The sequence below is a fragment of the Pundamilia nyererei genome, unplaced genomic scaffold (genome assembly GCF_000239375.1).
Source record: "Pundamilia nyererei isolate P.nyererei 1_Seehausen unplaced genomic scaffold, PunNye1.0 scaffold00014, whole genome shotgun sequence".
NCBI lineage: Eukaryota > Metazoa > Chordata > Actinopteri > Cichliformes > Cichlidae > Pundamilia > Pundamilia nyererei.
This window is the reverse complement of record NW_005187415.1, coordinates 585,325-602,514: the sequence shown is the minus strand read 5'-3', so window position 1 is coordinate 602,514 and position 17,190 is coordinate 585,325. Positions and strand designations below refer to the sequence as shown.

The following is a 17,190-nucleotide window of genomic DNA, read 5'->3' as shown; positions in this document are numbered from 1 at the left end:
AAAGGAAAAAAAATCTAATAGCTAGCTAACACTAGCATTAGCTTATGGCTCCTAAAAGAGTTTTATTTACAGTCTATAGTTTTGCAGAGTCTACAGTTGGTTGCAGCCTTTTCTGTAGAAGCGCCTACAAACCTGCATTCTATCTGAAGACCACCAGGTGGCGATAGCTGTGGTTCCAAAAAGCCTTCTGGTCCCCCAGAGGTTTATGGGTAAACACTTTCCTAACGGGCTTATGAGGCCAGACACTCGTGTTGGGTCATACTGAATAAAGAATTAAGTTGGGTTTATAGATCTTGGTTATGCCATGTTTTAAAATGAAGGATTATCTGTTGTCACAAGACGTTTGCCAATGAGGGAGTGTTTTACAGCCACATCCTTCCTTCTATCCATCTCTCACACTGTCTGTGTAGAAAAATAAAAACCTTATAGCTGGGCAACAAGTAACAAGTTTTTTGTTACTTTGTTATTCATCACTTGGTTAATTTTAATCTAAGCATAATTATAGCTTATGTATGATGCATATCAGAATATACAAGCAAAAATGTCCTCCCTTCCATCAAAACTGGCAACCCTAAAACTTTTATGTTCATACAGCTGATGTAACTGAATGTAAATCAGACAAGACAACACTTAAACGTCTAATTAAACTGCCAAACAGACCCTGTAAGAAGGCATTTTATCTTTTATTTAGTTTGAAGACAGACATATAACTACCTGTATTCAAATACAAGTAGTTACATATTGCTTTATTACCTGTATATATAGGCTAGAAAAGTAAACATGTGCGTTGGGGTGTGAAAGAAGAGTAGAGAGAAGGGTTCTCCAATATTCAAGGAAGCTCTAACAGAGTGCTACTTATTGACAGAGCACTGATCTAATTATGTAACCTAATAGTATGGATTTAGAGGCAGCTGAAGGATCAGCTATAAGGCAGCAGTGAAATTATGAGATGAAGCGAGCAAACAAGTGTTAGGTGTGTGTGAGTGGGAATGCAGTGAGTGTGTGGGTGCGCATGTACGAGCAAGTGTTTGCACGTGACTGAGTGACCGATTCACTGAGTAAGAGTGTAACAGACAAGGTGTCAGAGCAGAGAAACAGCAGGAGGCATGTATAGTGAGAGAGAGAGAGAAAGCAGGAAGTAAGTGAGAAAAAGACTGAAAGGTGAGAAAAAGACTGAATGGACGGAGAAAATAGAAAATGAGGGACGTGGGTGTGAAAACAAGAACAATTGGACAGATAAGAAAAGATATGGGGAGAGAGAAAGAGAGACATATATCGGGAGGGAGTGCATGAAAGAGAGACAGACAGAAACAGGGAGACAGTGACTCTCTTGGGAACTGGCCTATTTTTCAAATGAATGCATATGAATGCAGAACTGCATTACATTTACGCTCCGGAACAAAAAAAAGGCTCAGCCCAAATAGGTAAACCTCACACTTGATGTTCTGATTGGCAACTCTGTAAACACACATACACGTTCACACAAATCCGCATTCACAAAGCACCAAGTGTAACATCTGCAGATGTCTGCCACTATCACAGAATCAAACACACTTTGCACTCTGCTGTTTCCCCACTCCTCAAGTAGCAGAAAATACAAAACTCCTAAATCAATCAATAAATTAATGACATTAAATTAATATGGCCCAGTCATTCAGAAGTAATGGTAAATATAGGGGTCCATTTACCACATAGGGAAGTTAATGTTTAGTTAATTTGGTTGGCTGTAAAAAAGAAGGCAAAAGCTCTACAGAAATGGAAGTGATAAGTAGCCGACACTAGCGAAAAACAGTAGTTCACAGTAACACAAGTTTTAGCTTATCATGTTGTTGAAATTGCTGCTTTGTGCTGTTCAACAGTGTTTTGACAGTACTGACCTTTGGGTGACTGGAGAGATGTTAATTGCTGAATGGAGAAAGACTTTGTAGCTTGTCAAAGGAGCTTGCAAAGAAAAGCATCTGTACTTCTTTAAGTTGCTTGAAGACGTTTCACCTCTCATCCGAGAAACTTCTTCAGTTCTAAGGTCAAATGGTGGAGAGTCCCAGATTTAAACCTAGTGGGAGAATATCCCCCCACAGAGGGACAAAAGGACCCCCTGATGATCCTCTAATCGCCTGAGCCAAGGTGTGAAAATGGGTGTGGGTCCCAATCAGCCAGGGTTTCGGGTGAGCTCATTGTGAAACCTGGCCCCACCTTATCATGCGAATTCCTGAGGTCAGATGGCCCAGGATGTGAGTGGGCGTTCAGGCGTCTGGGGAGGGACTCAAAACTGGATTATAGATGTCAGACAGTTGGTGTTCAAAGATGGTCGCTCACAGTGGACATAGATGGCCATCTATGTCCTCCTTTTTATACCATTCTCCTCTGAAGTTAAAATATATAGAGGGATGAATATCCGGAGGAGAGCTAAGAGGCAGCAGACAACTGCACCAATGTTAGCGAACGGGATGAGCTAAAAGAATTTTATAACAACTTTTTTTTTTTACAGACAGTTCTTCTACACTGTTTGTTAAATTAAGTATAGAACATTTTTAGGGTTCTAGGGTGAGAAGTTCGGCCATCCGGGAGGGGCTCGGTGTAGAGCCGCTGCTCCTCCACATCGAAAGGAGCCAGCTGAGGTGGCTCGGGCATCTGACAAGGATGCCTCCTGGGGTTGGTGTTCCGGGCATGTCCCACTGGGAGGAGGCCCCGGGGCAGACCCAGGACACACTGGGGAGATTATATCTCTCGGCTGGCCTGGGAACGCCATGGTGTTCCCCCGGATAAGCTGGAGGAGGTGGCTGGGGAGAGCGAGGTCTGGGCTTCTCTGCTTAGGCTGCTGCCCCCGCGACCTGGCCCCGGATAAAGCGGATGAAGATGGATGGATGGAACATTTTTAGAACAAATTACACCTGTAAATCTTATAAATATAATAGACAAGAGTTTGAGAAGCTTTTGTAACTAAGCTAGCATGTATGTGGCTAGCTGGGATGCAAGGACTAAGCTCACTTCAGTAGCTGGCATGCTATCTATGCAACAAGTAGCAAAATTACCAAAGTCTCTGAAAAAGAATAGTTTGGGATGTTCTGAATGTTGCTGTGCCATTATCTTTGTGTTTATTTTTGCAAGCACAGGTAACAGAATAGCTCTATTGGAAAAAACAATCAGAGATGTAATGAGCTAGATGATGAATAGGGTCAAAAAGTCTCTGAAACATTAAAAAAGCTGAAAACTTCCACCCAAAATGGCAAATTTCTAAGACAAAAAGTACAGATTTATGGGGGGGGAGTAGTATTATAAGTGGAAAGAGCTGTTTCTTGCAAATTTGACACATTGTATATTGCTAATTTGTATATTTAATCTTAAAAATGCAGATTTTTCTGAAATTTTTGCTTGTTCTAGGAATGTCATGATACCAGGATACCACAGGTTGAGTAGTTAGTACCAATACCAGAAAAATTACATGACTCTTAATACTCAATTTAATACCAGAGTGCAAAAACAAACAAAAAAATGTAACAACAACAAAGACATTACTGGGCAGATGATTTATTTGAATTTTTAACATTATATTTTGTAGACAGGTCACAGACTCAAGTGTTAGGATGGTTGCAAGTAGCCTATTAACATTATTCCAAGGTACAGTGTTAGTGATAATAAATTAGTTAACACATTTATATAGTGTTAGCCACTGGAAATATTTTAGCTAATTGAACATAGTTTATTTTTAATTACTTGACCCATGTCACGTATCAAAACTAGCACACAAATAACTGCAAATAGTGATCACATTGCACTATGTTCCACTGGTTGTATTTGTTGTCATGTGTAGTAAACACCAATCCAGCTACTTAATAAGACAGCTTCACACATGACATCCTGCTGTGAGGAGCATGCGAGTGTGATGCGTTTCTGTATGCATTTGATTAGACTCTAAATTAGAATATTTGTCATTAAAAAGGTCTGGCTGTGTCTCGGTGGGAGACAGAAGATGTTGGCATGATTAGGTTGCTTATGAATGCTTGAAAACACTCACACACAGGCAAAAACAACCCAGTATTTTTTATTTTTTTGTCTAGCTTCTTGGATTGCATGCACACAAAACGCACGCAGATCAGTGCAAGCTCTGCCAGCGCCTCGCCGGCCCGCCAGCAGAGTGACCACGTAAAACTGTTTTTTGTGACATTTCCAACATGACATTTATCTGTGGGACCATCTGCGAGGGCCAACTGGCATGTTGCAACAACAAAATGAGTACTTGGCAACATGACAAAGCACACTGAGATGATATGCATTCATATAGTAGCTAAATTTAATACCACAATACTGGTTTTCTCAATACATATGTGGCTGTTCCATGAGGTAAATAAAATTGTAGTGATTTGCACTGCATGTTGGCAAAGATGTATCTCTGATATCTTATATTATTAGGATGTCATAGCATTAGAGAAGGTTGTTTTTAAGATGAGAACCACAGAAAACTACCATACATATACATTATTAACAGCACCTGGGTAGTGGGAAGTGAGGAAGTGAGTTTACCACGCAAAGACTACTTGGGTAAGATGTCTATTAACAGTTGGCCAATTATATTAAGTGGCTTTTTCTTTTTAGCATTTTTATCTTTCATCTGTCCCAGAGAAAAACTCCATCTGCCACCAATTAATAGTGGGCACTTCCCTTGCTCTTATTTGGACAATTTTGCCACTGTTAGCTAACTAGCCTAAGGTCTTCCAATTTCATGTTTACCTGGATAGTTTGCTGGATATCATTGCTGGATGCTGCTAATAAAGTTACACAATTACACGGTGAATTCGCCTTTATTATTATATTTACAAAATACCACAGTTTTTGTCTTGGTCGTATCATTTTATTTTGTTGTATTCATCTGCGACACCTTAAAGGCTGGTCTGTGAAAATATTGTCTGACATTAAACCGGTCCGTGGCGCAAAAAAGGTTGGGGACCGCTGAACTAGAACATTTGGCAGATCGAGAATTTATCAAGCTCACTGAGACTGCAGAGCTTGTACTGTAATATTAATTGCTGTGTTATCAATTTGTCATCAGTGTCTATTCTGACAAATAGAATCCAAGTCTGTTGCATATACTGGATACCAACTGCCATTGTATTCTAGTATAAATCTCTAGTTTCTATGCCAAGCTAGATTGTCTTGCCCCCTTTACCTAAATTCATATATTTCACAAAGCACTTAGTTTTAGTAGTTTGTTCTACTTGTGGTGATAATTAACCATTATTGTAGTGCTGGTTGAAGGAAATTTGGCCAAGGTGTTGGGAATAAAATGTCACTTCTGGACTTTCTGAGACTTATTTTCTCATCTTCTGGAAAAGATTAAAGTTCACACCATGAGAGACCTTACAAAGTGCAAGCAGGAGAAAATAAAAGCAGAAAAGCAAACATGCCACGTGAATGATTTCAGGAAATGTTTGCAGTGTTTGCATGATAAAGTATGCACATTCCACTGGTCATTAATACTCTGAAAAGCATCTCTTTTTTTGCACATAATTGCTGTTCCGTTATTTGAGGTTATGGATGTTATTTGACTGGAGGCATAACTCACAGACACACGAGACGCGCCATTACTCCAATGAGTGTCCTTTATTATTTTTCATCCCCCCCACAACAACAACCCAGCAGAAACGTTCCTACCACTTAACATTTACCTGATACTACAATTGCTTCAACTTCTGGATCAAACCACTATTTTGGTAAGTGTGCAGTCTAAAGCATTGGTTGTACTTGTTTAGAAGTCCTTGATGCTACTTTTTGAGAAACCTGGAGCGAAGAACAAAAAACCCTCTCTGCATGATTGTTGCAAAAAGCAGCAAAGAAACAAAGAGAATAAAAGAACACGGGTCTTTTCATCCACAGCTCAATATTTCTTGTCCCCTTTCTCTGTCTTCCTTCATAAATCTTACACTTCCTCTCCTGTCATCTGCCTTGATCCCCCTCCGTGGCCCTTCCTCCACCTCATCACCATCAATGTCAGATCTCCCTCTGCCCTCTGCTTTCCTCTTCTCTGCTTTTACTCTACTCTCCAGCCCAGTTGGAAGATCTTCCTGTCTTTTAAGATAGTTTGTTCACCACTCACAGGATGCACACACACATTTCCCACCAGTACACAGTGACCTTTACGTGCAAGATTATGAGGCTAATTCATTCGAAATGATCCATCAGCTAATGCATAAAGATGATATCTAATTTGACCAACTGCTGTACCACATTGTTCTGCATTTATAGCTAAACAACAGAGATGGGAAGGGAGATCCATAAAAAAAGAAAATCTCCTGCAGGATGCATGTTACTGATGTGATCCACACAGCCATCCATCCAGCTTCTTTTTTTCCTGAGTGATGCATTTTTGATAAATACATTTTTCATCACACAGGTTTCTCTGACAGTTTTTGAATGTTTGTGTGTGTGTGTGTGTGTGTGAGTGAGTGAAAGCAAGGAGGTTATTCATGTAACACCAAGAGAGCTCAGGGAGAGTACCTGACACATGAGTTTAAATCAAGCTGCTGTAAAATAATAATGGCACTTTTGAGACCATGTCCACGGCCATTACGCATACTCATGGCCAGTTTTAGTTCTCTGTAGGCCTTTTAATCTATTTGAATCGGGGCGATCGTGGCTCAAGAGTTGGGAGTTCGCCTTGTCATCGGAAGGTTGCCGGTTCGAGCCCCGGCTTGGACAGTCTCGGTCGTTGTGTCCTTGGGCAAGACACTTCACCCGTTTCCTACTGGTGGTGGTCAGAGGGCCTGGTGGCGCCAGCGTACGGCAGCCTCACCTCTGTCAGTGCGCCCCAGGGTGGCTGTGGCTACAATGTAGCTTGCCATCAGTGTGTGAATGTGTGTGTGAATGGGTGGATGACTGGATATGTAAAGCGCTTTGGGGTCCTTAGGGACTAGTAAAGCACTATATAAATACAGACCATTTACCATGAAGTAACAAAAAAAAATTATTTGATCTTCTGCAAACAAACCCTAAACCACTACTGATACTTCTGCAGTTTCAGCACTATTGATGTCTTAAATCTTGCGCAACAGAAGCTCGGTAGATCTTTAGTTATGGCTTAGGTTAGCTTTCTATGGATTGGGCAAACACCTAGCTTCCATAGCTGTAGCAATTAGCTAGTACAGTGGAACCCCGACTTACGGATACCCTGTTTCATGGAAAATTCAAGTTACGAAGGCACTGAACAGCAATATTTTTGCCCGAGTAACGAAATCCGCTGGCTCTGATTGGCTGAGCCTACAATGCCCACAATGCCTTCCGAATCATGTGACAACCCCTTGGCTTCCGTACTTGCGCTTCGCTGTTGCACTTGAACAACGTATTGTTGTTCTAGTTAGCAATTAGCCTATCGTTCAGCATCGCCTCACTCAAAACGCGTGATGGGTGCTTCGACTTACGAAAGTTGTAAGTCGGGGTTCCACTGTATTATCTATAATTGTGAACCTGAAATGTTAAACAGTGAATATAACTCTAAAGATTATGTTGTTTTCACGATGCTGTTGGTACTGTAACCAAGGACACCCTCGCCGAGCCACTAACACAACGGTGGACTTTTAATTTTTAATACGTAAATAAAAAGCAGATGTAGCTAGGTTAACAAAGCTACATAAGCTTACTGCCCATTATTGAAATAAAAGTCATGCCATCATAAATTCTAATGATTTTATTGTGCAAACTAGGCTTTACAAGTCATTATAGTGATCAACAAACTCGATTAAGAGCAGCTGATGGCAAAAATCAGTACCTTAGCAGGCTACCCACTGAGCTGGTGTAGGTACCATAAAATCAGTATCTCCATGTATATTATATTATATGTGCAAACTTTTTTCCCTGCACCTTTCCGTTAAAAATACACTTGCGCATTTTTCCTAATTTTAAGCAATAGGCCTTTTTTTTAAGTGACCATGCATGAAGAGAATGGAGTGCTAAATTATCAGCTAATGGGGCTGAAGTGGGCAGGGACAATCTGGGAGAACGTTAAGGCACTTTCAATAAAGAATTAGATTTGATAGGAAGCTGATGCCATGGAGACACATGCTAAACAAATCAGCCAGTAATATAACCCCACGGTCCTGCCTGGGCACTCTACACACATCTGTTTTCCTTTCTTATTACCGTTTTGCATTAATGCACGCATAAGTAAATAAAGATAAAGTAGTAAGTAATTTGATGACCAAAGAAAATAGGGCAGGAGAAGAAAATAAAAAAATATTAATATAAAGTATTACTTGCTGTATTCCTTCATTTTATAATAGCTTCATACTGGAAAGTAGTCACGATAGCTCACATAACATCTATTTATATACTGTAGAGTACAGCTGGCTAAATACACATAAAGTAGTAATAGAACAGCGGCAGAGGTTAGCTGATCACTGCCTTGCTAGCACAAATAGAAAAATCCTCACCTGCCAGATACAGCTTCAACACCTGTATACAGTTTGATCTCACAGACTCCTGAAATGTTATTGCAACACAAACAGCTGAGCATGATAAAAGTTCACCTACTGGGATTGTGGATGAAGCTCAAGTACGTTTGCTTGCATAAATGGACATTACACAGAACAGAGCACACATTAGCATTCAGGCAAGTGATACTAATCTGCACCAAGTTTAGTGTGTGAGCAGGTGTAAAGGCGGATTTATACTTCTCTGTTCAAGCTACACCTTTCTGAAACATAATCAGAAATGTGACGAAATGCAACCACATGCCAACACAGACCGCACAGGAATAAATGGTGCAAAGGCGATGCTTAGACTAGATCTCAAGCTCTCATTTAACCAGAATCTCTGAGAGACTTAGGTGCTGTTAACCACTGCTCCTTTGTGAAGTTGGACTGAAAAGAAAAAAAATATTTAGATCGTGTGAGGTTTGTAACTGTATTTGACAGGCTGGGGTTTATAATTACAGATATCCCCTAAGGCAGCACTGATAAGTATGTTAGATATGAAAGGGCAAATCAGAGGGAAACGTGTTAACTGTCAGTTTGATGAAGTGAGAAACGCAACTTTGTCACTTCATCAAGATGTTATTGGTTGAACTGGCTGGTCAGTTACAATCTCAGTCAATCTTTCGCCTGAATTCCTCTGATAAAGACCAGAAGAGCTCACTTTTTTTGTTAGATATTTTACTCCAAGGCTGACGGGAGGAGGGAGGCTTTCTGTGGGAAAATGTGCTAATAGGGTCTCAAATGTACCCTCTGTGTGAACATATGTGACTTGGAGAGAGGGAGGAAAAAAGTGAACACTGTCAATCCGTTCCTGTCAAGTTCCTAACTTGAGAGAGAGAGGACTGTTAGAACTGGCAGCCAATATGTGCTTTTCTAGTTTGGTCTGGATTTTTTTTTTTTTTGCCTGTCTGCCAGATTGTCTCATTGCCCTTTTCCTTCTTCGCCTGTGCCAGCCTGGTGGTTTAATCAGAAAAAGCAGCTGGGGACAGGGAGAGGAGCTTGTTTCTAAGCCTGGCTGATTTACTGGCTCCTCAGACCTTCTTTATGTCTCACCGGCTAATGGGGCTAGCCTGGCAGCTTCACTGGAGGTAGACAAAAGAGGCAGTAGACAGGGAGGCTAGCAAAGCATACAGCACACATGACGAGTGACGGGAGGCGTCAGCAATAACTCAACACACAGTGCACATTCTGTGGTTAAAGTAGCCCATGCTCCGTATGGTGGAAGATGATCAAATATAGTTTTTAATCATTCATATCTTTACATTATATTCATCACTGAAGGGTGAGTATTGTCATGGTAACAGCTGTGTTCTCCCCCTTTCGTTTTGTTCTCTATGTTCTGTAGTCTGTCCTCACCTCATCCAGCAACCCTCTGAGTTTTTTATTATTCACCTCAGTTTCAGCGAGCAGGCAGATTGTTTCTATCACCTAATATCAATCATCCAGATTCACATTTTCCTCTGTCAGCCCAGTGTCTGAGTTCTCAGGTTACAACTGTGAACGTCATCATCAGGATTCAGTTCTCACTACATGTTCTGAAACCCTAACAAATGTACTAATTAATAAAATTAATACCATTTTTGCAATCAGTGCATAGACTTTTCATTTTTAACCCCTAGGCCTGTTTTGAATTGTAACACCAATCTGTAGATCAAATAGACCTTGCTGTTTCTTTATTTGGGTGTTCACCTGTGATACATGGCTCATGACTCCCCTGCTTCATCCTTCCTATTGTTTATGTGCCAAAATGTCCTTTGACAAGACACTTAACACCCAAATTGGGTTAAACAGTGTCTTCTAAACCCAGATCCTTTACCTTTCAAAATATGTACACTGGTCCACTTTATACTGACTTTATAAGTGGTTAAAAAAGTGGGCAGGTGGCACCTCTATAATGACATACTACAGCAATTAAAGAGGCTTGTCTAGTTACTTACAATTGAATTATTCAGTTACCCTTTATTTTGCAAAAAAGGACAAACGCCTAGCTTCCATAGCTGTAGCAATTAGCTGGTATTATCTATATTGGGAAGCTAAAATGTCGAGCACAATGAGTATTATGAACTTTCAAGCTTATACCAACAAATCAACCACTGCAACATCTCTTCTCCTTTTGTTTTTGTGATTTCCTTTTGAGTAGGCCGTCACTGGCATCTGATCCTTTTTCCTTGTACAGCAAATGTAAACATTTCTTAATTCTTTTTCTCGTCATGTAACGTAAACACACACTTAAAGCGTTATGTTTTTGTGAAAAATTCGCCCTCAAAAACGCGCGGTGAAAAAAAGTTGACATTAAGCGACAATGAGCTGGTCCTGATGTTTTGACTGCGTTTGAGCTACAAGCGCACTTGTTGCCACATGCAGCGATCTGATTGGTCTACTTTTTGGAAAAATTTGAAAAATGACACAATCAGTCTGATTGGCTAATTTTATAACACAGGAAATATTTTTTCAGTCTGGTGTAAAACGAGTGGCCTTAAAACTGACTGTTAATTTAATTATACCTTTACAGTGTCCAATGGCTGCATTTTGATTAGTATTTTAGTTTGGAAGGAGGTTCCTGGGTGGACCTCCTGCTGGAAAAGGACATTGCCATGCATGTTAGGTTAACTGCTGATTGTAAATGATCTCTGGAAGTGCGACTATGCAGTCGTCTGTCTCTCTGTGAAGGACTGGAAACATGTTGAGGGTGTAACCTGCATTAATGTCGGGCCTTTCTCTTACAGTATGAAGAGCCTTGAGGCAACAGTTTTGGAACTATATAAATAAAATTGAATTGAACTGTCATGGCAGCTGGATAGCTGGTAACCCCCCATGACTCTGAGCTGTATAAGGAGACAACAAAATAGATGGATTCTGGCTGATTTTATAACCATGGCTTAGTCTTATGTGGTTTTGAAACACTACAGAGACATCACAAAGACAGGCCCTAAAATAACAACTTGCTTTTGATTATACAGTTTTAAATTCACATACTCGAGTTCAATATCTTGGATACGAAAAACACAAACACACACACAGCAACCGAGTGATTTATTATTGGCTTATCCACACGTACATCTGGAGTGAACACATCTGGGATGGATGGGAAAGAGGCCCACGGATTCGATTCATTTGCTATGTCACAAGACAACTGTTGTTATTTGTGCGTCTGCTGCGTTGGACTCTTTCTCTTAAACATGTTGCTTCTTCTGATTTGGGCTGTACTTTGGCGATTTCATCAGATCTGCTCTCTTTCAGCCTGACTCCAGATGAAAATAACTATAACCTGTGCCAACTTGCATTCTGATCTGTCTCTGGGACTTTTTCATCCACGAAACGATGCGAAGCTAAAACAAAGCAAACAACAGAAATGGAGACGCTGGCATCAAAAAATTGATTGTCACCAGCGTGAGGCCTTTAATGTCAATTTTGAGTGATGTCATTATCACCACAGTAAGCCGCAGCACTTATTTTTTCAAACGAAAGGGCAATCAGATTTCAATTTGCAGGCAGGAAAACACATTTTAATGCCATCTGTAAACATAACAGGCCTGAAACAGTCTCGGCTGAGGATGTAATGATGCTCGCTGCAAATGGGTCATCTCTCGACACAGATAAACTAGCAGGTAGACCTTTTTGGGAGGACTAGAAGATTGGCAGATACATAAATCAGAGAGTCAGAAAGGTGGATAGGGACAGAGCTATGACAGATTAAGTTTGTCCGCTCTGCTGTTCATAATGTTGGTGACAGGGATGAAGATAAATATACAGTAAGAGAGGCAGACACTCAGTAACCAGATCTCTCTGCGAGAGAGACAGAAGCAACCGCTCAAAGACATCCAGAGTTTCACCGCTGCTTTATTATCATCCTTTCTCCTCACATTTCTGTCCATTTACTTCTCAAAATCTAATCACGCACGGGCAAACGGCCATACCTAAAGCCTCACGCTTACATACACACAACCACGCGAGTGCACAGATGTCATGCACAAACACGCACGTGCCACACAGGCGCGCCTGCACAGACTCCAAAGTCCGTAGGGTCACATTTCGTTCATTTAGTCACATGTGTGCAAACACGCCCGTACAAGAACACTTATCCTGCTGCTCTCACCTCCGGTGGTTGCTAAGCAACAGCACATATCCACAGATTGTTTACGGAGCCTTGCAATATAGTTCATCTCTAAAGGGAGGCGAGGCAGGGACCGATGACACAATCCCCTCAGATGAAAAGAATAAGCTGGTCCATCCCTTCGCAGGCAAGTGGGCAGTAATGCAATGAGTCCTCTTGCTCCCCACTGGGCGACGTGAAGCGACAGATGACAGAAATGTTTTGTGATTTAATAGCGTGTCGCTGAAGCGAATGCACCCGTCTGAGATCTCTGGTGCTGAGAGGCGAGGCATGTGACATCGTGTGCCATGCATCGTTATTGTTTTCATTAACTCTGAGGGCAAAACTGATAAAAACACACTTGAACTTTTCCCTTTCGGCGCCAATGCGATGTAGAAATAATAAAGGCTGTGCCGTTTGAGCTCTTGAAAAGATGACACATGGACACAGCCTCAAGTATCAGAGGTCAATTTTTTCCAGTATACTACACATGAAAGGGCCTCTAAGTTCGGCAGTTACAGACTGCTGACAAATTAAAGGGAAAAACCTGAACCCTTGACCCCTTCATTGACACACTGGCTTTGTAAGGCTATACGGCACGTATCAGCATCCCTTAAAGGGAAGGGTTACTGAAAATCAGTGCAAAGTTGTTTTGGGTGATCGCCTTTATCTATTTGCTCATTTGATGCTGAACACTGCAGGCTCTGTTTAATTTTACAAAAGTCTGTTGCTCTGGGAGAACAAGCAGAATAAATCAGACCCGTGCGCCAGACCCGACAGAAAGGTTTGGTGATGTTTCCACTCACATGACTGTGTTGATTCCTGAAAGCTGCTGGAACATCTGAAGACCACAGCCCACCACCAGGGCTCGTCGTGTTGGGGGGTAGGTCAGCATCCGCCAGATCACCGGGCCATCTGAGAGACACAAGCAAAGGTACAGAAATGAGTTTTGCACGCAGCACAAGATAAGATAACCGCTATGAGGAAAACAAGGCTGAGGCAGTATCTCAAGGGCGACATGTGAAAAAGAAACCAGGCGTGAAAGTGCAGTTCCTCAAATGGCCACTGGCTGGCTCCATCACCAGAGATTTCTGTGTTAAATTGCCCAAATTTACAGTCATCAACTGTATGTTTTCCTTTACTACATCCATGAAATTTCTCTGAGGTCTTCCTTTTTTCCTCTTCCTGCCTGACATCTTCAACATCCTTTGTCCGGTACATTCACCATCCCTGCTCCGCACATATCCAAACACCTCAGCCTTGCCTCTCCAACTTGGTCCCCGAACCTCACAGCCTGAAGTGTTCCTCTGATGTAATCATTCCTAATCCTGTCAATTCTGTCTTAACACCTTTAACTCTCCTGTGTTTTTGTCAGTACCACCATCTTCAAACCTTCTTGTAACCCTTCCCTTTGACTCTTGCTATTATCTTCTGTCACAAATCACCCCTGACACTCATCTCCACCCACTCAATCCTGCCTACACGCTCTTTTCATGTCTTATATGCACTATCAGTTGCTTTGGATGGTTGACCCCAGGTGATATAAAACTGCATAAAGATTTATGAACATGGCATGAGGTGCTAGAAATACAGGACCACTTCTTAATTGAAAATTTGCCTTCATAAGTGCTTTAATTCTTCTTGGCACAGATTCAACAAGGCACTAGAACAATTTCACAAATATTTTGGTCCATATCGGTCATTGTTAAGTTCAGGAAACCAGTTTTAGAAGATGTGACATGGTGTGTTATCCTGCTGGAAGCAGCCATCAAAAGATGGTACACTGTGGACATAAAGGGATGGGCCTCAGCAACAATACGTGGGTAAGCTGTGGAGATAAAACGATGCTCAGTTGTTATTAAGGAACACAAAGTCTGCCAACATATATTCCCTACAATATTACAACAACACTTCTGCCCATTGATACATTAGATGATAGGTCCATGGTGGGTGTATTCGGGTTGTTAACGTCAAATGCTGACCCTACTTTGTGAAAGTGGCAACAGAAATTGAGACTTATGAGAGAAAGCCAATCTTCTGTTGTCCAATTTTGGGGAATCCATGCAAATTGTCGCCTCAGCTCCCTGCTCTTCGCTGGCAAGAGTAACACCCAGTGTGGTCTTCTGCTGCTGTAGCCCATCTACTTCAAGGTTCAATGTGTTTTTGTGTTTCAGAGATGCTCTTCTGCAAACCTTTGTTGTAATGAGTCCTTTTGAGCTGCCTTTTGAACTACTTTAACCATACTCCCCTAACGTTTGGAATCAACGAGTGAATTTTTTCACCCAGAGAATCTGTGCTCACTGGATATTTTCTCTTTTTCAGATTATTCTCTGTTTGGTTGCATAGATTAGCATTTTCTGAATTACTCAAACCAACAGTCACGCCACGTTCAAAGTCACTCGAATCACCCTCCGTTCCACAATTCTGGTGCTCAATTCAAAATTCAGCAGGTTGTCTGGACCTAAATGCGCTGGGTTGCTGCCATGTGATCGGCTAATTAGATATTTGCATTAGTCAGCAGTTGAACAGTAAGTAACAGTATGTTAGCTGGCTGCTGCTGCTGCTGCTTTAATATTTAACACATATAGATGAGAGTGTTGTCAACCACACAGCTTTAAAAAATGTCAAACCGTTCTCATTAACACGAGTGGAACAACGTTCAGCTTAACCATGATCTAATTAAAAAAATGCCACCAAATATTTTCAAACCGCACACAGGAAACTCAGTGGGTTTGTCACCATTAGTTATCCATAACAGATTTCTGATTTAGTGTTTAAGTTAGCATCATGAGTCACACTCTCCTCAAGCTGGAAGGCATAGCGGAAGCAACCATGTGACCAAGCGAAGATCTCTTACACAAGATGCTGAGGTTTTGTTTGTTCCAGTGATGCCGTCCTGTTGCTCTTGAATGTTTTGGAAAAACATGCAAATTTGCCTTATTTTCTTAGTGCCATTTTCCTCTTTCAGATGGCGGATATCTCACTGTGGGATGGAGCAAATATCTGAATTTGGCTTTGGCCACACAGAGTCCTACTTGGCTCATCATCGGAGCCAGACTGCGATTTCCAACGCACGCAGACTAGTGATTCCTTCGGGAGGAGAAGTCTTAATAGGATGAGAGAATGGCTGGACAGGCATGGGGCTCTGGGATGAAGAGGGAGACATCCAGAGTGCTAACAGATCAGACAAACAAGTCTGAACACACACACACACACAGGTAATATCAGGATACACAAGTGACTGTGCAAACACGGGCAGAAAATACAAACGCATCACAAACAAGGATGCATGAGCCTGCACATATGAGCTGATGCGCACAGACTGAGTATTTTGGAGCAGCTGTGTGTGGGAGGACTTTGGACCAGTGAACATCTCCTTTTGCTGTTTGACAAGCAGATCAGACTCTGTAAAGGAGGCTCCCGCTGACACACAAACACACTTAAGCCTACCTTTTAATGGGTGCCTGTCAGCCCTCGTTGGAGGATATTATCATCAACTTTGAGTCTTTTCAAACCTGAGATGCCGCGAGAGGCTTTTTAACTTTCATCTGTTTTTCCACATTTTCACAGAAGACTTCTCCTCATCTTTTTATTTTGAAGAGATTGGAAGCAATTCTCACAGCAGCGTGAAGCAATCAAAAACATAGCTTTTCATGATTTGTGATGTTTTAAAAAAAAAATCACGCACCATGGCTCAATTTAACACCTACGTCCTTTCCAGACGTGTCTCGACGAGCTCTGCACTTATTTTATGGAGGTTTGTTTTTTAGATAGAAAACTCGCATCACTTCAGTTTTAGGTGATTGGCTTTTGCTTTGCTTTGTTAAACACAGCTTCAGCTTTGGCAATAACACCAGCTCAGCTCCATCTCTACCCAGCTTCCTTTAAAAACCCCATGATTATGACAATCTTATGCTAATGATAACTTGGACCTGTAAGCAAGTAATAATTATAACACATTATATCCAAGTATATCGAATGTTCACCAACACTGACATGAGAGCTTCAACCCTAATTTCATATAGCAAGTCTGTATATGCATAAGGTAAGGAGGGAGCTTGTACCTTAGTAATAAAAGCACTGTTGTATGCTTAATATATGTCAATATGGGATTGTTCAGACTTTGAAGTTTTAACAAAATCATACTTTCATACACAGTCTCCTATTATCAGAGGCTAAACATTAATGAAATAATTAACTGTCAGGCAGTTTCATAATATTGAGGATTGTTTTCTAGTTATTTAATGACAAACGAATCAGACAAATCAGATACTGTAGAAGGTTTGGACTTGATTTCAAGTGTTAAACTTGTGCAAGTGACCGAGGCCTGCGTTAGACTGAAAACTAAAATAACTAAAATAACCATAGATTGTTAATTTGGAGTGGCCAAAGACTGATTTCTTTTCTTGGTTATGAAAAACCACAATATCACATTTATGGAAAGAAATGAAAAGTGTTTTCTACAAGATGCAAATCACTGGTTAGACTCAAGAATAGGAAAGTTAGATTAGACCTCATCAAAAAAACATCTAAGAAGAAAAAAATTTTCTGGACAGAGGGAACCAAAGTTTTACCAGAATGACAGGAACCATAAAGTGAAGAAGGAAAGGAGCAACTTCTGATCCAGATCATATC

The 17,190-nt window shown here is 41.1% G+C and overlaps 1 protein-coding gene across 1 annotated transcript in view; it reads right to left on the bottom strand.

Annotated features, from left to right (window-relative positions):
- The window catches only part of slc2a13a (solute carrier family 2 member 13a), a 94,763-nt gene that overhangs the window by 13,053 nt on the left and 64,520 nt on the right, over positions 1-17,190 (bottom strand). The window contains exon 4 of the mRNA XM_005725313.1: positions 13,362-13,470. Coding sequence (XP_005725370.1) covers positions 13,362-13,470 — 109 coding nt within the window. The remainder of the gene's footprint in view (positions 1-13,361; positions 13,471-17,190) is intronic.